This window comes from Miniopterus natalensis, chromosome 7, assembly GCF_054644295.1.
Source record: "Miniopterus natalensis isolate mMinNat1 chromosome 7, mMinNat1.hap1, whole genome shotgun sequence".
Lineage (NCBI taxonomy): Eukaryota > Metazoa > Chordata > Mammalia > Chiroptera > Miniopteridae > Miniopterus > Miniopterus natalensis.
In genome coordinates this window covers 67,648,855-67,672,549 of record NC_142087.1, presented here as the reverse complement: position 1 = coordinate 67,672,549, position 23,695 = coordinate 67,648,855, and the positions used below count along the sequence as shown (strand labels likewise).

General features: G+C 45.0%; 1 protein-coding gene across 1 annotated transcript in view; it reads right to left on the bottom strand.

The window, feature by feature from the left end:
• Positions 1-10,107: 10,107 nt before the first annotated feature.
• The window catches only part of WDR7 (WD repeat domain 7), a 273,398-nt gene continuing 259,810 nt past the window's right edge, over positions 10,108-23,695 (bottom strand). The window contains exons 27-28 of the mRNA XM_016223510.2: positions 18,484-18,588; positions 10,108-12,824 (exon numbers count right to left, since the gene is read on the bottom strand). Of these exons, the coding sequence (XP_016078996.1) occupies positions 12,621-12,824; positions 18,484-18,588 (309 nt within the window). The 3' untranslated portion in view covers positions 10,108-12,620. The remainder of the gene's footprint in view (positions 12,825-18,483; positions 18,589-23,695) is intronic.

Sequence of the window (23,695 nt, the reverse complement as noted above, 5' to 3'; positions counted from 1 at the left end):
GGATCAGCTGAGAAACAGGATGGTCCCTGCCCTTAAATACTCTGAGATCTCCCTGGACTCCTTGGCATTGGCTATGAAGATTGTCAAGCCTCAGTTCACAGGCTTGGCATCATTTCCTGCCGACGTACAGTCCATTTTCAAGCTTTGGCTACAAATGGCTTACCCAATGGGAAGCTGATTCTGTCATTTAACCAGGAGCTGAAGATGGACGCCTTCAGGATTGGCTACTCTAGAACCCCAGTGGTGTCACCAAAGGCTCCGCTGCTCTGCAAACCCAGTGGGTTGGCTTGGGCTTTAGATGGGTTCCAATGTGACTCGCATGGTCCCAGGCATCACATACTCACCCAGCTATGTTCACAGATAGAAATTTCTATTCGAATGTCTCTTTTTATTGAGGATGAAAACCTTTCCCCAAAGCACTGCCTCCCAAACTTCCCTTCATATCTCATTAACCAGAATGGTATTTAGGCATTTTCCTAACCACTATTAGAACTGAATTTGCATTATTGACTTAAATTTCTCAAGCTTCAATCCCCAATACTGATGAGAGATTCCACCCTGAGCACATGGTCATATGGTGTTAAGAACACGACCAAATTCAGGCTAATCATCAGGGAAGAAAGGGGAAATGGCTCTTGGGTAAGCAATTGGCTATACTTGCCGATCCTTGAAAGCATCACCCACTTTCACACCTCCATGCCTTACTCACGGTCTCCCCTTTGCCTGAATGTTCTTCCACACTAGGCAACTCCTACTCATCCCTCAAGACCCCGCCATAGTGCCACCATCTGTGCCAAGTGGCTGTGTTGGGAAGCCCCACGTCGCAAAGAACTGTAGGAAACCTGTGGGAGCTGAGGATGGGCTCCAGCAACAGCCAGCCATTAAGAACATGAGGCCTCAGTCCTAGCACCAGAAGGAATTGAATTCTGCTCATACAAGGCCCAGATGAGACCACAGCCCTAGGCGACACCTTGAAGATCATATACTCTGTTTTCATTTTTCCACTCCTCCTAACCCACCCCAACCTATTCTCCACAGGGCAGCTAAGTCATATCACACTTCCCAACTTACAACTTTTAAATGGCTTTTGAGCCCTCTTAAAACACCCTTGACTATGGCCTATGTGAGGCTACACAATCAGGACTCCCTGCTCACCAGCTGCTCAGCACCAGTCCCATACCTCCCACCTCAGGGACTCTGCCTCTGCTCTTTCCTTTGCTGGAAGGGCTTCCCTGTCCCAGCTGCTCTTCAGGCATCTGGCCCCTTCCCTCCCCTCAGAGACCCGTGGCTGACTTAGCCACCCAGCCCTGGGTAGTTCGGTCTCAGCCCTCTCCTGCTCTCCTTCAGAGCCCATATTACGATGTGTGGCTGGCTTACCCTCCCACCCCTGTGGGCCCTGCCCCTCCCCACTAGAATGGGGGCCCTAGAAGCACACATATCACAATCGTTTCATTTACCATAGGAATCTCAACACCTACTTCACTGCCTGGGACATGGTAGTTCAATAAATGTTCAGGTGAATAAATGCGTTTAATTTTTAATCGAACCTACCAGAACATACAGTACATATTCAAGGGAATGTTTGTCTTCCTCTGTGTATCACTAGAAATGGCTCTGGAGACAAAGGCTGGAAGAAGAAAGGAAATGGAGGCAGGAATCAATGGGGCTCAGGCAGCCAGGATCCAGGGAAGCACAGACCAAGCACTTAAGCAGGTAGAGTCCTGGTCAACCAGGGGAGGGCACCCAGTGCCTGTGTCACCGTGGGGCACACTGGCTGAGCACAAGCACTGAGAATGGCTCTAAGTTAGATCATCAGAAGGAAGGGGGTGTGTGTGTGTGTGTGTGTGTGTGTGTGTGCGCGCGCGCGCACATGCACAGAATGCATAATGGGCTTCACAAAATTCACATTAGCTAGATAGCTTTTGGGATGCATAAGTGATGTGAGTGCCTGGGCTGTATTAATTTAGCATCCTCTAGAAATGCCTGGGAAATAATAGGCATTCAATGATTCATTGTGGAATAAATGAATGAAGATTGAATTTTGAGGTCCTTGGTTTTTATTGAGGTCAATATGAGCATGAAGCATGTCTCTTCCGCTACTACAAACCTGGCCTTGAAGCTTCCATCTATCAATGGGGGAAAGAGCTCTGTGGATTTGAATCCTAGCTCCCCCTCTAACTAGCTGTGTGACCTGAGGCCAGGTGCTCCACCTGCCAGTGTACCTGTTTTCTAACCTAGAGAATGCAGACTAACTCATAGGATTTTTGAGAGACTCAAATGAAATCGTGTGTATCAAACCCCTGAGTCTTGATAAACGTTACTCCTCCCTTCAAATTCTTTTATTTAAGGACCCAGGCAATGCATTTCACTCATAATACAAGGATAGGATGTCAGCTCTCCCTGTATGAGATAATTAGAACTATTTAATTCACTTCTGCTCCAAATGTTATGAAATTTAGAGCCAAACTGAATGGTAAATTGCATTATTGATATTTCAGGAAGGTTCGTCCACCCCTTTCCTCTGAAATGTTTGGAAACAACAAACAAAAAGTGAAGTGTGAGGGGACAGGGAGGAAGTAAGATGCAGGAGGAGATGTTTTGGCACTAAAGGGACAGGCAAGCACACCCGGACCCTCCAAGAGGACCCTTGACCCATTAGGAAGGAGACCTAAGATTTGTGCATCATGGACTTGGCCTATCACCAGCTCCACTGTCAAATCTGAGGCTAAGGGATATGGGTGTGGTGGTGTGTTCGGTTTGCTCTAGAAAACTCTGATATATTCCAATATTTCCTGGCATGAGATCATCCTGGATAGGGGAGACTAAGCTATGAAAACGCAACGTGACAGTAGAGCCTAGAGTTGCCTCTGTCTGGGCAGCGGGTCCTCTGTGGTCAATGCCAGCCACATGGAGTGAGTTTTGTGCTTCTCCCGTCTGGATGGGAGTTCTGGTCACCTGGGAGGTGTGTCCTCAAAGTCTGATTTTTCTATTTCATTTTTAAAATCTTAAGTTTCTAGAGTATGTTTTATATATGTCAGTGATTATGAACTTATTATAAAATGCCTCTCTGGAGAAGGGTATCCTAAGGAAGGAGAAATCACAGCAAAATTAACCTGGAGAAGAGCTCAGAGAGACACAGCCCCAGGAAGGCAGGGGGAGAGGTCAGGGAGGACTGGTCAGCAGCACCCCGTGCTATCGAGAATCAGCGAAAATGGGGGCCCACTTCTGTGGATCAAATTCTGTTTCCCCAGAGATTTCCATCTCATAAGAGAAAACACTGGTCTCAAGTTACAACAAAATCACTCCATGGAACGGTGCACATTTTAGAGCTCACACCTTTTAACTGGACCATTTCATGCTAAAATAATCCTATTATTCAAAACTAAAAATCAACATAATTCCTGCTTTTTGAAAATTAGGCACAATGGCCATAAATCCAAAGAAACAAATTATGTCCTAAAAGGTTTCAATGAACCCTTTTCTATTCTACCACGTTGTCTTCAGCTTCTAAAAGAGGATGGCTGGCCCCTTACCTCTTGTCCTTTGAGGGACCCTGGAGGGCAGAGGCTGGGCCTTGACGACAGTGTCTAGGGTGTAAATGCGAGGTCTGCTCTGTATCAGCTCTGTGATCCTGCCCATTTATCTTAAGTGATCTGCAATTTTTTCATCTGTGAAAGGGAGATAATAATTCATGGCTTTTTGGATTAAGAATTAAGCAGAATAATGAATGCAGCTGGTATTATGTCCGGTGCAAAATACGTACCCTCAGAAATGTCGGTTCCCCTGCCTTCCTCCTCTCTTTTTAAAAGTGGGCCCTTTGATCTGGGCTGAAGGCAGGAATAAAATACAGAAAAAGAATGAGTGGAAATGCACAGTTCCTTGCGACAATGAAGCAGGGAGTGAAGGCCTGAAAAACCTCTTATTTATACGTTAGGATGGCAATAATCGTCTTCATTGAAATGTACTCTATGCCAGATTCCATTCTAAGTGCTCTACATTTATCAGCTCTTTTCTCACTTAATCGTTGTAACAAGATCATGAGGCGGGTATAATCATTACTCCCTTGGACAGATGAGGAAACCGGGGCACTAGGAGACTTAAATAGCTGGGGCTCAAGGAGAGTTGTTTAGCTAATAAGTGGCAGAGGCAGATTTGAACCCGGGCGGGCTCATTTTCTGAGGCTGAGATTTGCTGGAAGGAGGGGTACCAAGAAGTATTCCTGGGATTAGCACCTACGTGGGGAAGCGAAATGGGCAGAGTGAGGAGTTGGGCTGTGATGCGGTTGCAACACCAGCGTCAGAGATGAAACTGGGACGCCCTGTGGTGATGTCCCAAACTGAGGTGTGTACCCCCATGACCAACCATGGGATGCAGCTGCCTTCGGGCAGGAGGCCGGGGCCTTGAGAAAGTGTCTCTTTTCAGCCCAGGCAATTCCTGAAGGACCCAACTGAGAGTTGCTAACTGCCAACCACCCATACCTGGCCCCCCAGCACCCATTAGTCACCCTTTGTCCTACTCAGATCCACTTACTTTAAGTTCGTCAGGATTAGCTCTTCAGGAGCAGCTCTTCAGGATTCTGGAGGGAACTTATAAGAGAAATATTAGTGGGACAAACCTCATCCCTGATGCTGCAGCTGCTCTCGAAGCCGCCACTGACACACATTTCCTCTCTGCCACCCACGTTAAGTTCCCCTCCCCACCAGTGAGAGCCTCTGCTAATCTCGGCTGCTCGCTATTTGGCTGACCCAGAACCTCCCCCGTGAGGGGTGTGAAACTGATAGCCATGCCCTTCAGGTCTACTCGTGAGACAAGGGATTTTGACTTTTGGGGGGCAGCTGCCTTCAGCCTCCTGTCATCCATTCTTTGCTTCTTTGGGTTGGGTGGATGATATGTTTCATTAATGAGCTCCAAAAATCTCTGCAGCTCAGGCCCCTCTGGCTACCTCTCCAACTTTGCCGCCCATTATGAAAATTGCACCCATTGGGTCTCTCGTTTCAGGATCGTAGCATCCCCATTGTTGCCAGGGGCCCAGTGCTGTTATGGCGTCTTCTACCTTCAGCCCTGGCCTACAGTGCTGCTGGGGCCCTTCTCACAGCACAGTCCTGGCTGCTTGGAAACAGAACATCCTCTGGCCTCTGTCACAGAGCAGTCATCTGTTGAGTTTCTGGCCTTACTCTGCAGTCCCACCACGCTGGGCTTTTTGGTTCTTTCTTCTACCATCTGCGGTGGCAGATCTGGCTTCACATCAGCCATTGTCTTCTCCAAGCTGCACAGTACCTTGTCCCTAGTTCCTTGCTAGGGTGTTAAATCCCATATTAATAAGCTCCTTTGTCTCATTTATATTGTCTCCCCTTGACCCAATACCCCCCAGAATTTAGTCCCATAATTCTAGTTCCTGCAGGTCCATGTCAGCTGGGTCTTGCACCTCCTTTGGGATCTAGTCCTCAGCAGGCCTAGGGTTTCCACAGCCGAACTCTATTGTGACTTAACCCTAGCAAAGTGGTCTAATGGCTGTGAGAGGAGGTGGGGGAGCAGCGTGGGGAGCAAGGGAGAAGCCTCTGAATCGTCCTCAAGCAAAGGAGTGGGCCCTGTAGGCCTGACAGGGAGAGTCACCAGAATCTGGGCATTCAAGACTGTTCAAGTGCATCAGCCTTGATAGCCCCATCCACCTCAATCAGGGCTCTGACCTTGGGGTAGTGGACCTTTGGAGGCTGAGTTCAGCCTCTCCTGGAGCTCCCTTCACAAAACAAGGCCTGGGCCTGACCCACAGCTCATGTTCCCTGCAAAGATGAGGTTCTCCTTAGATGCTACCAAGGACTTTCTGGCCTTCACATTCAGCCTTTAATTGGTGATTAATCATCCTCAGTTTTCATTGTCTTTTTCCCAGTGTGCCCAGCAACAGCCATCCAAATCCACTGTCTTGTAATTTCTATTTTCCTTTACTCCTCAAACACCTGCCACACTGCACCTCCCAGTGCATCCCCTTCTATCAGTATGCCACCGGAACTCACCATCAAATATCTAACACCACTGGAAGTTCACAATGCACGGCCCCAGCCTGCCAGAGGCTACCTATGGTCACCTACCACCAGTGACAGGATCCTCACTGCCAGGGCCTTGGTGGGTGACCCAGGTCCCAAATCCCACCTTAGATCCTGTCCTCTTGGATCACTCCTGGTACCAGCTGTCACAGGCTGGGTTCTGGGGAATGCAGACTAAGAGTCAGAGATCTGCGTACAGGAAGCTTATGGAAGTGTTCTCAGGATCAACACTGTAGGGGAGTGAAGGAAGCAGGGCTGGGCAGACTGTGATGCACGTCAATGAAGGCTTCAGCCAACCCCAAGGGGGTGCTAGGGCTGGGGGGGGGCCTTCACGGGTGCTCTGAAACGGAGCGAGGGGGCTGGGCCTTTGTACCTCCTCCCTGACGCATCATTGAATGTGGTTACCCACAGGACAGGGAGAATGACCTTGGGTCAGACAGCTCTCTGGCTGTGAAGCAACCTCCAGGGAAGGACTTGGAAGAGCTATTAGATGCCAGTCTCCCCGCAGCTGGGGGAATAAATGCTTCAGTCCTGGGGTGGGAGCGGAAATCTGGGCAGTGCTCGTGGTAGGCACCCAACACATCATGTTGTTCACACATCAGAATACAGGATATGGAGGGTGCATACCTTATTTTTAAAGCAAAAATAACTTTAAAAAGAAGAAAATGAAATCTGGAAAACTAGTAAAAGCCAGATAAATCTTTTATTACGTTTTTTACTTTAATTTTTTTTTTTTAGGGTTTTTTCCTTCCAGATCTCAAATGTCGGAAATCTTGCTTGCTGTGGTTGTACTAAGAGCTTCAAGTGAGAGCTGCCTGGATTGTCAGTCGTGTCCACCAATGTCCCTCAGGCTGGAGGTTTAAAGTAGTTTATCTCCATTCAGATTACATAATAATTTGGACTCCCCAAATTCCTACCATATAACATCTCTTCCAGGCTCCTAATTAATTTCTACTTATTCTTCAAGGCCCAGCCAAAATGCTTCCTCTTGGGAAGCCTAACTTGACACTACCCTACCAGAATTAATCACTTTATGTTCTCTTCGCCCATCTCTGTTTTGAGCACTTGTTACACAGTGTTATAGTCCTTGGCCAGATTGTGACCTCATCAGCAAAAGAGAAATAGTATATAGAACATATGCTTGGCACATGCTGAGAGTCAATAAATGCTTGCAGACTGAATAAAAATAATGTTTCACTGTAGCATCTTTAAATTATTCATAAATTTTAACTAAACTTTAAAGTGCCATGGGGGGTGGGCAAGTTTTAGACAACACATTTCACATTTGAGTAAACCAAAGTGCTGACTCATTTTGATACTGGTCAAAACAAGAAGATACTGGTAACAGAAAGTAGTTTCCTTTGCTTTGGTGATTTGATGAAACCTACTCTCTAAGACTTTACCAGAGTCTTGTTCAATTTCAATAGACGTATCTTTAGAAGATACTCATATAGCAAGTCAAAGATGTCCCTGATGCTAATTCCTAAATTAGATATGGTGAACCATTTTCTTTCTGAGCAACCACTCACAACTTCAACAATCACAGTCAGCCAGTCTCATGCGCTGGCTTGTCTTTTGGAATTTCCTCAGTGTCTACAAATTTGGGTGAGAAGACAACACATAATGACGTAGTGAGGAGCTGGTGAATTCAGGTGGAACCAGAGACTCCCCTTTGGGTAAGATGTCCAGACCTATATTGGAGTCTACATAAAAGCACAACAATGCAATAATCCAACAACGTTTCCCAAAGAACACAGGTGATTTATGCTCGTTTATCTGTGCTCAATGAGGGTGCCTAAATGTCTACGGAAACTATTAGGTCACATTTATTTGCTTACTATGTACCACTCTTGCCAGCCTTTTACAGGCACAACCTCACTGATGCGCGGCACTTCTGGCCTTCTCTGCGAAATTGCAGAATATTGAGGATTCTTGGCTGGCTGTGTTTTCCATTTGCAAAAACTAAAACTAAAACTCTCCAGCCAGATCTGTCTTCTCAGAATACAGTAGAGGGGAATTTTCTCATGAGAAAGAGGGTATACAAATGAAGACTGTATTTTCACTGTTATTTTAATCATCATATGACTAGCATATGTTCACAGTAAGCCTGATGATGCAAGTCCAGGAGAAAACATAGGTTCCTTTATTACTATTATTTTTTTAATTCTCATTGGAGAACATTTTTTCCATTGCTTTTCAGAGAGAGTTGAAGGGAGAGAGAGACAGAGAGAGAGAGAGAGAAACATCGATGTGAAAGAGACACATTGATTGGTTGCCTCCTGTATGCAGCCCAGGGGCCAGAGCCTGCAACCAAGGTATGTGCTGTTGGCTGCAATCGAACCCGGGATCCTCAGCCTACGGGTTGATGCTCTAACCACTTAGCCAAACTGGCTAGGGCAACAGAGGTTCCTTTAGCTACTCTGCCCACTCAGGACTCCCTTGTCCTTCTGAGCTTGGCTGGACGGTGTGGGCACCACTCGACTGTCTTCTTATCTGTAGAAAAGGAAAGAATCTGTATCCCTTTGACGGAGGTGACTCGACAGGATGAATGGGTGCGATCTTGCTGGCGAGAGTGAAGTGAATCGCTTACCTGTTCCCTAGAGAGGCACAGGCCTCTCACTCAGAGAAGCACCAAGGAGGGTGCTTTCATAAGTGATTTGTTTAAAGGGACTTGGAAAACTAGAAACAATTCAAGTTCTGAGGATACATGAACCTTCTCATGCAAAGGATTGAATCAAATGTGGAGGGTCTAAGATTTGCCAACAAGAATCAAAAAGCAAGATTCTGAGATGTTAGCACAAAATGATGCAACCAAGAAAAAAGTGCACAGGAACAAGCAGCCTAACTGCCTTTGCAGCTCCACCCCTCACAGTGCTGCCTCTATGAAATTTTAGGTCGTGAGCTCGGCGCCTTTAAGCGACAATTACCAGCACAAGCCTCCCTGCGGTCTTTTTACTTTGTAAACAGCAGAAAGAACTGAACATCTAATTTTTGAAATTCTTCTGGCTTTTCTTCTTGACCTTTGGTATTTGTATGTATTGACAGTCTCTAAACCAACTGGACAAAAACACCTTGAAGTGTCAGGCTTTAAAAATGAGTCTTCTTTTCTCTTTCTCCTGTGCAGCTTGGATTATCTTGGCCTTGTCAAAATACATTCTCTAGTTAGAGGTTGGAAATATCTCCCTCCTGGCTCCAAAGTATTGATTTTCTTCAACACTCGGCTCTGTCAGTCAGCCGAGGGGTGAAAGGTGAAAGTTCACCCAGCTCGGCTTGGCTTTACCTTCCTATTAATGTCATGCCCTTTCGTCATTTGACCGGTTTATGTGATCACCAATCATAGGGGGCTGGTGCTGCCCCGCTTTCCCTGTAAGGGTACGTTTAAGTCATCGGGAGATGCTAACACAATTCCTGGGAGGGACACGGGCGTTTGAATTGGGCCAAAGACACTGCTGTCTACTCCTTTAATGTCTATTTCTTAAACATTATACGGCTACATGATGACTGACTCACTTCAAGATGTTCTATATTTTCTGAAAATTAAAGAAGTACATTCACTACTTACACGTATAATCCTCTGTGAGCCATAATGACCTCTTTTGTTACTCTTGCTTTTTTGAAAACTAATTCCACCCTTTACTTCAGGGATTCAAATTCAACTCCAAACGAGCACTGAATGAAATGAATTTCATGATCACAGCCCAACCCCCACCCAGGGGAGGGGGGCGCCAACCCATGTCCTCACTTCCGACAAGATAGCACTTGGTACAATTAACAGTCCATTTAGGAGCAACTTAGGATGGAGATAAAGCAACATGCATGCAATTCCCTTGCCCAAACCACAGAGGGTGCTGCTGAGTTTCTGGGAGGGGTGTTTCTCGGTGCTCACCCTTGGGCACTGTGGGGCAGGGACTTCCTTTGCTGCTGTTCTACTGCCCTTTGTGAACAACTTTGCCTTTCCCAAAGCCAGCTCTCCAGGGAAAGGAATAATTAGATGGAAACAGAAGGCTTAATTTGGTACCAAAGGGAGTGGCAGGGGGAGAAAGTATATGGATTTCAATTGAGAATGTTTGAGTGAATAATGGTTTTAATGGGAAAAACAATCTTCAGTACAATTCAGTTTTATTTAACACACGTATGTACAGAGGAACATCTAGCACATATAGAATCTATTAAGTGGAGTCATCAAGAAACGTCTTGCGAGGCAGACACTTTAGTTTGCTGGCTGGACACAGTGGGTCCAATAATTACTTTTTCATACAGGTGTTGCGTCACGTCATCTTTGCTGATAAATTATCAATGAAGCCACATATGCCTCTACATTTACAAGGACAGGTCCAAATGCAGTGCCAATAAAATTATAAGACACTAAAAGCATACACTGGAATGACAATTCGAAGTTTACCTCAGTGCTGAGAAATCTAAGCTGTGATGAAGGTTGGGCTGTGGTTGTCAAAGTAGCCAAGGAAGGATTTGTGTTAACAAGAATGCAAATATTAGTTCAGCAGTTAGAGATATCTGTCTAACCGTCAGACATCACCCACCCCAGAGTTCTATAATCGGAACAGTCTACTGGCCAATAACTTGTCTGTCTGTGCAGAGTGTGTGACAGGCTGGCCAAGCCCACTGCCCAGGTGTCTGGCTCCTGTGGGCCTCACATGGTGTGTGCCACCCATGTGTGCACGTGTGGGGCCTGCCTAGCAGCCTCACCCCTTTCTCCGGATGCACTGAACATTTTGTTTTAAAAAAATCTCTAAAGTATATGTCCACTCCATCATCCCCAAACAGCTGTGGAGTCCAGAATAAATTAATCCCCACTGAAGTTCCTACAGGAAACAGGTGCTGGGTCTGAGAAGACTCGGGAGCCTCCGGGAAAACCAAGTACACCTTCTGTTTAACTCAGGTCTCTCTATCTCCATCGAACACAACAGCATGTTTGGCAAACCAATAAAGTCTACACTGTATAGTTCTTTGTTTCTTCCTGGAAACTACATATATAATCTTTATAAATACAATGTACATGCATGTTTCATAAATTCACTTTTGAAAGAACCCCCAAAGTCTACAACCAAGGAGTAGTGCAGGTTTCAATCAGCGGCAGTCACACACCTCACATCTGCAGGAAGGAGATACGCTAGTGGTCTTAGTTTCCTAACACGGTCTTTAAAACTCGGTTTCAATAAAATGGCAGATGTATTTGTGCCCGGACTGTGACCTTACTCCTGTATAATTACGTGAACCCTGACACCTACGCCTTGGAAGTTAAATGCTCCCATTATTAGTTGGCTCCTCTGTAAACTTCACACATTTTCTCTGAATTTCATAAATCATTTTCTATGTTTCATTAATAAACCATTTTACCCAAGTAACCAACCAACCAACCAAATCCCCAACTATATACAGATCAAGGTTTGTCAAGAGCAAGTCATACAAAATATTATTTTATGGGTTTTTCCCCATCACTATGAGCAAGAACCAGCAGCATCTGACCTAGTTCAGCCGACTTCAGCGTGAGGAGCTCTTGCTGCAATGTTTGTGCAGACCGAGCCTCCGTGTTCATACGGACTCCCAGATGCCTGTGCCACTGTTACTAACTTTCTAGGACACTTGTTTAAAAGAAATGCTGACTTAGTTTCCTCTAGTTGATCAGCAGTAGTTTAAAGGCTGAATTATAATAACTATTACGTGGTAACTGACCTAAGTCCCACGCGTGGGAACTGCAGGTCTGTGAAGTTTCTGGAAGGGGAGCTCTAGTTTTAACGGATCTGTAGCCACAGACACAGGTGTCCTCTTTTTAGGTATATGTTATGCTTCCAAACCTGGTTCTTTATTATAAAAGTCTGTTTAAGAGATTAGTTACAGCGTCTGGGTAATTATATTAATTAATCAGCTGAGAAGATTTTATTTTAAACTACTAAACACACCATTGCTTAAGCAGGATATGAGCAGTTCAGGAGACTACGTGTCTGGAAAACTGTATTCTCCAAAAGGAAAACAAAATTTTTTTTGGTATATTTTCCCATTAATCTCAAATAGGTTAGGTATTAATAAGGAAGATAGTGGCTAAACCCTAGGAAATCGGATTGAGCAATTTCCTAACAATCAGCTGAAGGAAAAAACCCTATGTAAACTCAGAATTTTTTTGGTAAACAATAGTATGTTTTAAGAAATCAAAGGAAAATAATTTTGAAGACTAGGACTGCCGCAGTACCTCAAAGCCGTGTCGGAATGATGGGCTCCAGCGGCCCTTGGGAAGGGGTGCGCTCGAGGGGATGCTGGCCTGGCGGGGCGGCATCACAGTGTCCGCGGACTCTCGGGCTGCGGGGCACCCAGCACAGGGGCGCCCGGGGACCGCCGCCTCCCCCCTCGGGCAGGGCGACATCCAGCAAAGCGGTGTGTGCATGCCTCTGGGTCAGTGGGCGGCCCGAGCAGGCGAGTGCCCCAGACCATGCAGAAGTTACAGACCTGGCCGTGCCCTGGCTGCCCCTGGTGGGCAGCACCGAGGAGGGCCCCAGCCTAAGGACAGAGGGATCTCGGCTTAGAGAACTGAAAGCACGAGATGCAGTTCAGGGCACGTGCCCCTCAGACCATGAAGCGGTGCTCCTTGCCGTCGTGGGCCATCAGGATGATGTTGCGGTTGGACGTCCAGATGAGCCGGGCCAGCCGGAGGGCGCTGTGGGGGCCCGGGGAGGCCGGCTGCACCGGGGGCACCTGGTAGGTTTTGATGCAGCGCAGCTGCGGGGCCGAGTTCAGCATGCCGATGCTTCCCAGCAGCGAGGTGTTCATCTGGGGGACACGGGGACACAGAGCACACGCGTCATACAGGCTCGCTTCCCTTCCCTGCCGCACGGTGGCCTAGTGACACACTCGCGGTCCCCTCCTCCACAGCTGCTCACGATCACCTAGAGCTCACTCTGAACCTCTGACGGGTCCTTTCAGTGCGTGTGAAATTGTCCCGACGCTGTTACAGTAAAAGCACAAATCCAGAGAAATTTTACTTTGTGGGGAGAACCTGACCTCAGGGAGTCTCATCTTTAAGAAGGAAGCTACATTGTACTTGTTAATAAAACGGCTCAATCAGACACTGTTTGGAAATTATGGGTCTTTTCCACCTTTTTCTTTTTTCTTAAAAAAATATATCTTTATTGATTTCAGAGAGAGGAAAGAAGAGGTAGAGAGAAAGATGGAAACAACAATGATGAGGGAGTCACTGATCGAGCCCGCAACCCGGGCATGTGCCCTGACCGGGAATCGAACCCCGATCGCCTGGATCCCAGGTCGATGCTCAACCGCTGAGCCATGCCCGGCCGGGCTCCACCTTTTTCTTAAGACCTTTGTGTTAACAGTGCTGAATGGTGAGTCCTCAAAGGCAAGCTTGGGGACTTACAGTGAGTTCAAGAAAATGAAGCAAAGTTAAGCAGTAGACAGAGCGAGAGATTACTGGGTAAAGCTCAGAATGTAACCCCCTCCCTGACCCCTACCCCCACCCCCTAACCCCTGCCCTCCTCGCCTGCCGTTTAAAAAGTCAGTTTCTAGAAAGCTCTAGTTTATTTTGAGGGGAAACCGGAATCAACTACCTCTCAGCACACTACCTGGGGCTCACTGTCCTGCTGCTGTGCTGAAGAGTCTCCTTCAACGCCTTACTGGAAATAGCTTTTTATTAGTTGGTGATTTCTGCTTTTTGGCAGCTTTTTTGGACTTGATTTTAATTTTATGTTCTTTTACTCCATTCACATAAGTGAAAAACAACACGGAAATCATGGCTCCTGAACAACTGTACACTCATCGAACGGCTGTCTCAGTAAACTGCTGTCCGAGCGACTGAGTCCGATGAGCCCTGTAGACTCCGAATACTGTTGCTTAACGTTTCCCAACAGAAATGACATGGAAGCCATGCTGGGAATCAGGAAAGAGGTCTTGGAAATAACGTTTTTCTTTGCACGAATTTCTCGCACATCTAACCTTGGTCTAGGCGTGTGAGATTTGGGGATGTGCGTGAAGCACGCAGATTGTGTGACCCAGTGTACACAGACGGGGACACGGGCCTGGCAGAGCCTCGGACACTGAGGCCGCTGCTGGCTGACGCTCTGCATGTGGATCAGGCGGCGCGCAGGCCCTTCCCTCCCCGGCCCGGCCCGGCAGCAGGACGGTGTCAGGGGCGTAAATCACGGCGTCTCTAGCAGGATGCGTGCAGGCTCCACTGACATTTTCACAATTTAAATCATCTTGAGTAATAACCCTTTTAAGATGACTAATGTTACTGATTTTACTGCATTAATAATAGTGCCGAACACAACACAGAGGTGAAAAAAATCACTAGTGTACGAGGTCACATTTTAAAACCAAATGCATGGTTATCATTAACTCTTTCTGTTAAAGTTCAGTCTCCACTCAGAGCCGGGCAGCACCTTACTGTCATCCCTTCTTCCCCCGAACTCCACAAAGGACAAAAATTAATGCCTCATTGCTTTCTGGAGTTTCCCAAAGAGTTTCAACATAAATAACAATGGTGAGCTTCATTTTATAGTTCTCACTTGTACAAAAACTAACAGTACACAATAGTTCAGTTCTCTTACAGATCATACCCAAATGATCCAGAAAATTGCTGGTTAAAATGACCTGGCATCAACAGGCATACTATGCATTTAAAAATCTCATTTCTCAGTTGATAAGTAACCACAAAGTATTTTTTATTCTTTATGGATTTCCTATGAAAATATGTATGAAGCTTGATTTCTGCTGGTGGCTTCAAATGCTCAGGGTACGCAATATGCTCAGGCAATTCCTTACTTTTAAATTTCTTTTCAAATTTAAGCAAGTATAAGAAATGGGTTGAGGGCTAAAGGGGGACAGGGAGAGAATACCTTATCGGAATTTTAGGATGGAAAATTTTTTATAAGTTCATTATTATATCTGGGTTCCCCGCATGAGCTGAGCCATCCCTCAAGTGACTGGCAAGTGCCTTTGGTATGTCAAGCAGCCTTCCTGCCTCTGAACAGGACTATGCCAGATTCTATAAGGTCCGTAACTATTGCCGCAAACTGCTGGAATGATGAAGACCTTCGTGTTAACTGTATTTTCTTGCTCCTCAGACCGTCCTTTCCTCATGACCTCTTCAAATCAGAGATGACTCTGAAGTCATAAGGGTGAGTATTACTTTTTCCAATGAACTCAGTCAAAGAATTCTCATTAGAACAACTACCCACTTTGTTACTCAATATTAATGTTATTTTGACCACCAACTGGTATAAATTATGCTGAAGTGAGGGCAACTTGAGCCTTGAATGAATGAGAATGACCTGGAGTTGTAATATTTGGTAACATTAAATTTTTTCTTGATTACAAAGATAAATACTCATTGTGGAAAAGTCAAATAAGAAAGAGAAGTATAGAAAAGAAAGCAAAAATCCCTTGAAATCTCACTGCCGAGATAATCACTAACGATTTGGTAAACACCCTCCAGACCTCCCATACACATAAGGAGAAGCCAGTTTAAGGAACTTTTCATAAACAGGCTCATGTGAAAATGCAGCGTCCCAATCTGCTCTTTTCATTCCACAGAATGCTGAGGGCGATCTTTTCATGCGAATGACTACACGTTGCATCATCTGTTTTAAATGGCGGGAGCATATTCTACTGTATGATGGAACAAATAAAAATAAATGAAGCCCATATCCATCTAATTTATCATTAGCATTTATGAAGAGGATACTTATTTGTTAGAGAGTAGTGTTAACATTTAGATGAGAGAATTATGGTTGTATCTCATTACTAAACTCCCCTTGATCAAATATCGATGGAAACAGTGAGGTGAAATATTCAAATTACGGAAACACATTGTTGGAGAGTCAAAGGAATTAAAAGATTACCAAATTACATAGTTCAATGGTTGGATATGCAAACTAACTAAACTGTAACTTTGGCTTTTTCCTTCCCTTTAAAAAGAATGCTTCACAAAACCAGTTCTGTGAAGCTTATTTTCTGAACACATAGAAACACATACAGATGTAATTCATCAAAACAGCAAGTGTTTTACTGCTGTTCTCAGTGTAACTAATGCCGCACACAGCCTTTTACTAAGTCTCACTTGAGTAATTATCTAACCAATACTTCTCATTAACACTCATTTCTCAGCAAAGATTTTAATAGCTGATGGCTTCTGTAAGGTTCTCTATTAATAAGACTTTGTTAAGTTTTCAAAATATATTACAGTACATTTACTGGAATCATATAAAAGTGTTATCATACATCATTAGAACTAAACAATATGTATCTAAATAAATCAGCAAGTCCATTTGGGGAGCAGTGGCAGATCCAACACAGCTTTCTGGGCTCTCTTTAATTCAAAGAAAAGCTCACTATACTTCTAAAGAGGTTTTATGGTATTTTCTTGATAAGTCTGAAATGTTTCTGTGCTTTCCATTTAAATTTCAGGGCCAATCTGGGTATAATTTAAGCATGTGAGAAGGGCTGCATTTTAAATTCTAACGTTGGGTTAAATTCTAACTTGGGGGTTGCCCGAGTTGCTCTGGTGCCGCGTCCACGGAAGGCCCGCGTGTGCGGACACACGAGGCAGCCCCTGCAGTGGACGAGAGCATGGACAAGGCCCCACGCACGGGCACGGGCTTCAGTGTATCGGCAGAGCCCAGATACACTGAAGAGCCTGAAGAGAACTGGGGGACGGAAAGATAGCTCAGAAAGATAGCATCCACTGGATGGTCTCAATCTCCAGGGCGAGAAAGGATGCTGACCATAATCCCATCAATGAGCTGGGCAGAAACTCTGACAAAAACAGAAAAATACTCAAGGAAGGGATGGACAAACCCCAGCAGAGCCCTGAACATCTAGATGAGGGGGAAAAGTCTTACCACACAGAAACTCAGGAAACTACTGGGAAGTTTCAAATTCCTCTACGTAAGAAATTATATTTTGGGGGGAAGTAAAGTTGGACCAAAAAAAGGAGTGTTTCTGTTTTTGCCAAAGAAGAAAGCATGGACAGAACATCAGCTCCTTGGCCAGGGACCTGTGACGTGCTGACTCAGTGTCCCTACAGCAGAGGCCCGACCTTGCACTTACACACCCAATAAATGCTGAATGAATGGAGTTTTACGTAAACACTTCTCCCGAATCTCAAGAGAACGGGAAATAAGAAAAAATTTGTATCAAAGTACAGCTGGTAGAAGAGACCACTGTGTTAGGCATGAGTAGGAAAAACAACTGGTAGGAAAACTCTTTAAAGAACCATTGTTGCAAGAGCCCAGTTTATGGGCCCGTAATGGACTTGGGGTGTAGGGTCTCAGCAGCATAGAGTAGGAGCTCTGTGGTTTCCCACCAGGACAAATGGAGAGGGGGCGGGAGCCCTCAGGAGCCGTCTAATAGGAGCCAATCGGGAGGCTGGGGTTACATTCTGGAAGGAAGGGTAATGAGCTAATAAACCGGCGAACGAAGAGGAAGAGTCAGAGAAGATCTGAGACAGGTTTGGATGTTGTCGAGCTTTAACAGAATGCTGTTCATCAAGCAATTTATTGTACCTGGTTTACATTTTAAAAAACCATTATCAAGCTATACTAGTCTTGTTTAAACTTTTGTGTCTTTCTTTTAGCTTTCAAAGCATTAAACTGAATCTCGTAAAGCATGCTTGCATGTTAGGGAAGTAAAGGTAACAAACAAAATTTTAAATTCACTTTTTTTGGCAGGGGAGTTGATAATGTCTGACTTTTTGTAATTACCAGAGTAACGTACTTAAAAAGAAGACTGGAGAGAGATTAATCACTGGTGGTGAAACAAGTTTTACTACAAAAATTATTTGTTCAAAGTTAATATTCATTTGAATCAGAATTAAACATAGGCATTCTCATGCCAGTCAATGATGCTTTGCTTTTAAAAATGTTTGGCTAGCCTGGGAATGAAGAGTACGGTGTGGGAATTCCGAATGCACACAGAAAAGAGAATATAAACAGGACATGACGTTAACGCAAGGTTGCCTCTCCCTGTATCCCAGGCCCTTTAGAGCTGCCTGGATGCCTTGTATCAGCAGCCCGAGCGTGGCTTCCCGGCCGGTTCTTCCAGGCCAGGCCCTCACACACCTCGCCCTGCTTACCTCCCACTCCTCCCCACCCCTCCTCAGCATCCGCAGGTCCCAGTCAGACGTCGCTTCCTCGTGAAGCCACCCCACAGCCTGGTCTCAGGTTCCCTCTGTACTGTCACTGATTGCTTAGTTACCTGTGCTTCCCTGAGACTAAGCTCTGTGAGAGCAGAACCCTTCTTTCCAGGTTGCTAAATGCACCCTCAGTGTACCCCGCATGCTAACATCTGGCACGTACTCAGCAAGCAATCAATACTTGATACTGGCTGAAGAAGGGAGAGAGGGCTGGCAGCTACAACAGGAAGCCTTTCCCAGCAGATCACGCCACACGCTTCAGGACCCTGTGGCGTCTGTGCTTACCTGCCAGAAGGAAATGTGGCTGTCAGTGTTCGAGTAGGTGGCAAGGTAGCGTCCATCAGGAGCAAAGGCCACGGCAGTGATTGGGCCCTTGTGTCCGTGGATTGTCTAAAATAAAATTCAGAGTCATTAACTGTAGGCATTCCACAGAACTATGACACACACGCAAATGAATTCCGTTTTGAACAATTATATCATGGATATTAGATGCTGCTACATGCTTTATCTATAAAATCAGGTTAGAGAAATCAGAAAAGCAAGTAAGTTCTCTCACTGGTCTCTTCAAGGGTTTCAATCTTGTTCTGAGTAGTCTACCTGTCTCTGAGTTGGGAAGACAGCGTGAGTCCAAGGAAAAGCACAGATTGACTGAAAGACCGGTATGCTAATTCATTTATGTCCATTAGAGGGAAGAATTTTATGATTAATTAGGAAGATAAGAAACCAGTCACCAAATCTATCCAGGGACCTCACTCATCTGTAATGAAAGACTATCAAAGCTACACCATAAAGTCCCTGCCCTGGAAGGAGTTAAAAACTATAATTTCAACCCCTTAATAATCATATATTTTTCATGTTTTATGCTTCATTTCCCACCAATAACACTGTGTTCAAATGCATATGGCAGCAATTAGTAAACAGACATACAGGCACGTGTTGTAGGTCTGACCACACATATAAATCAAATACTATTAAAAACAAGTTAACAGGGACAATTCTGAACCTTTGCCAAATAGCTCCCATTGATTTAACCATGAATAAAAAAAGGAAGTTGTATTTTAGGCTAGGTTTTTGATAAAAAGTCTTCACTAACAAAAAATTATACTAAAATTTAATGATATTAATAGTTCCTGAAAACACTGAGATACTAAGAAAATTAGTATATTAATATTGTATTAATGTCCCTACACTCAACTATTAAAGACCATACCTCTACTAAATTAAGCAATATTCAGTCTGTTCACAAGCTATATGTTGGTCTCCTCCTTTTGTCTAGGAAAAATGGGGAAATGTGTCCCCTTAAACCAAGACAATACCAGGAAGGTTTGTGTCCATTGGCTGAAGAATTGTGAACCTTGAATCTCGGTGGAAGCGTCGGGCTCATCGTGTGATTCAGTCCCATCCATATTGTAAATTTTGGTGAGACTCTTCTCGTAATTCATTTCTGAAGGGAGGTGGAAGGAAGGGAGGTTGGGAGGGGGGATACAAGGACGTGCCTCAGTGCACTTTGGATTCTGTTCTTTACTGTCATTAGGCTTTCAAGGCACCGTGGGATCCAAAATAATGCCTGTTTTTCAACAGAGAACTACTGCACTGTTCCCGCCCTGGGCTTTGGGCTGGCAGGGAACAGTGCTCTGAGTCAGACCGCCTGGCTGAATCTGGGCTCCACAACATACTGACTGTGAGACCGTGGACAAGTTCTTTAGGTCAATTAACCTCAGAGTACCACGTCTATAAAGTAGGAATGATGATGATAATGATATTGCTAATACCTGCTTCAAAGAGCTTTGTGAAAATTACATGAGTGACTATAGCTACAGCACTCTGCGCAGTGCACGGCGCAGACGAGACTTCAGTAAGTACTACCAATATCTGTGTTACCCTCTCCTTACTGGAAGATAACCAGACACATAGACTTGAAGGGTGCTAAGAAAGTGGATCCTAAATGTTCTCACTGCAGCCCGGCCGGCGTGGCTCAGCGGTTGAGCATCGACCTAGGATCCAGGAGATCGCAGTACAATTCCTGGTCAGGGCACATGCCCGGGTTTCCGGCTCGATCCCCTGTCGGGGGCGTGCAGGAGGCAGCCATCAGCGACTCTCTCATCATTGGTGTTTCTATCTCTCTCTCCCTCTCCCTTCCTCTCTCTGAGATCAATAAAGACATTTAAAAAAAAAATGTTCTCACTGCAAAAAAGAAATGGTGATTATGTGCGGGGATGGAGGTGTTAACTAAATGCTATGGGGGTGATCGTTTTGCAACATGTAAGTGTACCAATCATCACCTTAAAACTATACAATGTTATACGTCAATTAAATCTCAATAAAACTGGAAAAAATGACCAGACAAATGTAAACAACCACATAATTCAATTACTCTAGTACACCATTTAATGAAAAACACACCAAAAAAATCTCTAATCATAGATCCCAGAATCAGCACCCACTAACATTCTAGGTGGTCCAGAAGCAGACTTCAGACTGTGGTAACTGTCCATGGTACTAGCCCACAAATGTGGTGCTTAATTAAGCAACAGGGTGAGCATGCTGAGGAAGTATTGCAAGAAACGAGCTCAACACCATCTACATTAGAATGAAAATTATTGTAGGTATGGGGAAAATGTAACCAATTAAGAGGGACAAAATGACCATTCCCACTTACTAGGTCAGTTTAATGAACTCACTGGGAAAGCAGCTTTGTTTTTAAAAAAATCAAGATTCAGTTATGCTAAGAATCTGAAATTTTATTGGGCCAATCTGAGGCTATTTTATGGTTAAGATAACTGATTAGTAAGGTCTTACTTTATAACAGAGGCTGCAAACTGAAGACCCTTAGCTGAAACCTGACTGTAGATGTATTTGGTTCGGCCTGTATAACGTTTTTAAAAAATGTTTTCTGAGCCTGTATTCTAATTTACCAGATATCAGTGTAAGATCAAGATTTCTAGCTTCTCCCCAAACTGGAAGCTCTGGCAGTTCTGGGTCATAGTTCACACGTGGTGACATCAGTCAGAGATGAGTGAAGGTGGCCCCTCAGCCGTTTCACCAGTCCCTGCCTTAACACAAAAGAGGGCCTTGCGTACCTGACACCTGCTGCCTGGCTCCCTTATTTCCTGCCTGGTCCCTTGTGGCATTTAATGAAACCATTCCATTAAAAATATTTGGTTCAAATAGTTCTTCCATGCTCTGGGGTCCCAGTATGCATCTAAAAGTGTGAGCGGATTGAAAGCTCCCATAAGAAAAGTTGGCCCTCTTGCAAGCCCCCCAATGTCCAGCTCTGTGCAGGGGAAGACTGGGTTTGGGCCCTCACATCTCAAAACAGAATGCTAAACCCGCCTCCTTCAGATGAGCATCGCTCCTTGGGCAGAACCAGAATGTGCTTCAGACAATAAGGAGGATGCAGTGAGCTGGCGAGAACCCAGCAGGTCGGGGGTGGACCAGCACACTGGCCACAGTCAGGTGCCGCTCTCTGAGACTAGCTAAGCCAGCCCTGTTGTAAAGGCAGAAAGCCAGACATACAGGCTCCTCCAACAAAGTCTTCATGAAATATTTCATGTTATGTCTCCATCTTTTACAGAGGACTGGTATTTACAACATCTGTATCAGCTGGAGACACTTCTCATTGCGTCTAATAGAAGATCCTGTGAATTAAGTTCATCTTAGAATTTTCTGCCAGGAAAATGTTTATCTCTCCGGATCAATTTTGTTGCTTTCTTTTATCATGTAACAGTAATTACAGAATTTAACACGTGCTTGCTTTACTGCCAGGAAGCTCAGAGCTAAATTTATGCTCATTCTCGGTGTTTGCTGATAAATGCTCCTACTCATTTCACTGACCACCGTCCTGTCCTCCTTTGTTGTGGTTAAGATCCTGTTAGATACTGAGTTCATTAGTGAGTTTCTGCAAAGTCTACTTGACGCTTTAGATCAGAACACATTAACACATGTGCACACACGCACACACCATACCACACAGCTAGGTACCCCACAGGGCCCTTTGGGAGCAACGCAGAGAAACACCACTGAGCACTGACTGCCCTGTTGGTGACAGGCAGGCCTGCTGTCTTGGAAGAAAGCAAGGGCCACTCATGGTCGCTCAGGGAAGCTCGCTGTTCTGAATGGTTTGTGCCCCTGGTGAGTCCATTACAGCCTCAGCCGAGGGGCTTCAGCCCTCAGTGTAACGGAAATGTTGCCAGTGCCTTTGTGGGACTCTCTGGACCTGTGAGCTCTGTGCAGGCACCACCTGAACGGACTGGAGCCTCTATTCTGGCATCAGAGCTGCAGCTGGTGTGGGGACCACAGCGAACCTGTGTTTTGTGATGGGCAAACCCAATGGGCGGGGCAGGACCTGAAATGCTGAACCGGAAAGAATGTTTTCCAAAATAACAGGTTCTGAAATAAAAGGAGGTTTGTTCTACTTTTTAGAGGCGAATGAGTATCATGTCTTGTTATATTTTTAGTCAAAGAAATTGCTGCCTTGAATAGACAGAGCTGGAATATAAAGAAATTAATCTAATTCAAGAAGTGCCATGAACAATGAAAGGAAATCAAGCAATTATCCCTGGCAGGGGACGGAGCGTTGAATTGCTGAACACCCACTCCCCTTTTTTCCAATGAAAGAAAAGGAACTGTGAAGCAGGGCCAATAATGGGCAGTACTTGCACTTACTCAACAGTTTCAACAGGCACTTCCAATGTGCTCTGCAAATGTAATTAACCCTGCTGTACAGAGGAGAGACACGCCTTTCTAAGACGATTTGGTCAGCGTCAATAAAAGCTGTAACTGCCTAGAACAGTCTCTTTAAAATTGCTCTTTACATGTCTGTCTCTTCCTGGAGTTCTTGATATTGTTTCCAATGACACATTTCACAATTAAACCCCCAAAGTAGGACTCCATTACACCCACTTAAAAACGGAACAAGACCAAGGAGAAAGTTGTGTATTTATTTGCAGGTCTCATCACTTTCTTAAAGGGGAGGGGAAAAACCCAACCAAACAAAACACTTTCCTACTCCCAACATAAACTGTGAACATTTCCAAAAGTAGATAAAAATCTTGCCATCATAAATAACATCATAAAGGAAAGATTTCTAAACTACTGACCCATGTGCTTTGCATAACATTTGCTAAAATAAAGTGAAAAATAAAAGAACTTGGACTGAAGCGTCAGAGCCCCAAGGTCCAGGGGCTGAGGGAAGAGGATGTTTTGGTCCCAGGCATTCTCAGGAGCAGCACGTCTGGGTTGGGATTAAGACAGGCAGCTGCAATTTGGGGGGCAGGGGGTGTTTGAAATGTCTGCTGAGATGAAAATAGGTCCTTAGTTGGCTGCACACGGTACCTGAAATTTCTAAAATTACAATTGTGCTCTGGGTGGAGGCATTTCCCACCAACGGGCTCTGGCAGTGGAGGACACGTGTTTTCACGAGTGACAGTGTGGCAGGAGCCTGGAGTTTAGGGCGAGCCTCATGAGTGTCCACCTGTGTGGAGGCAGAAACTAGGCC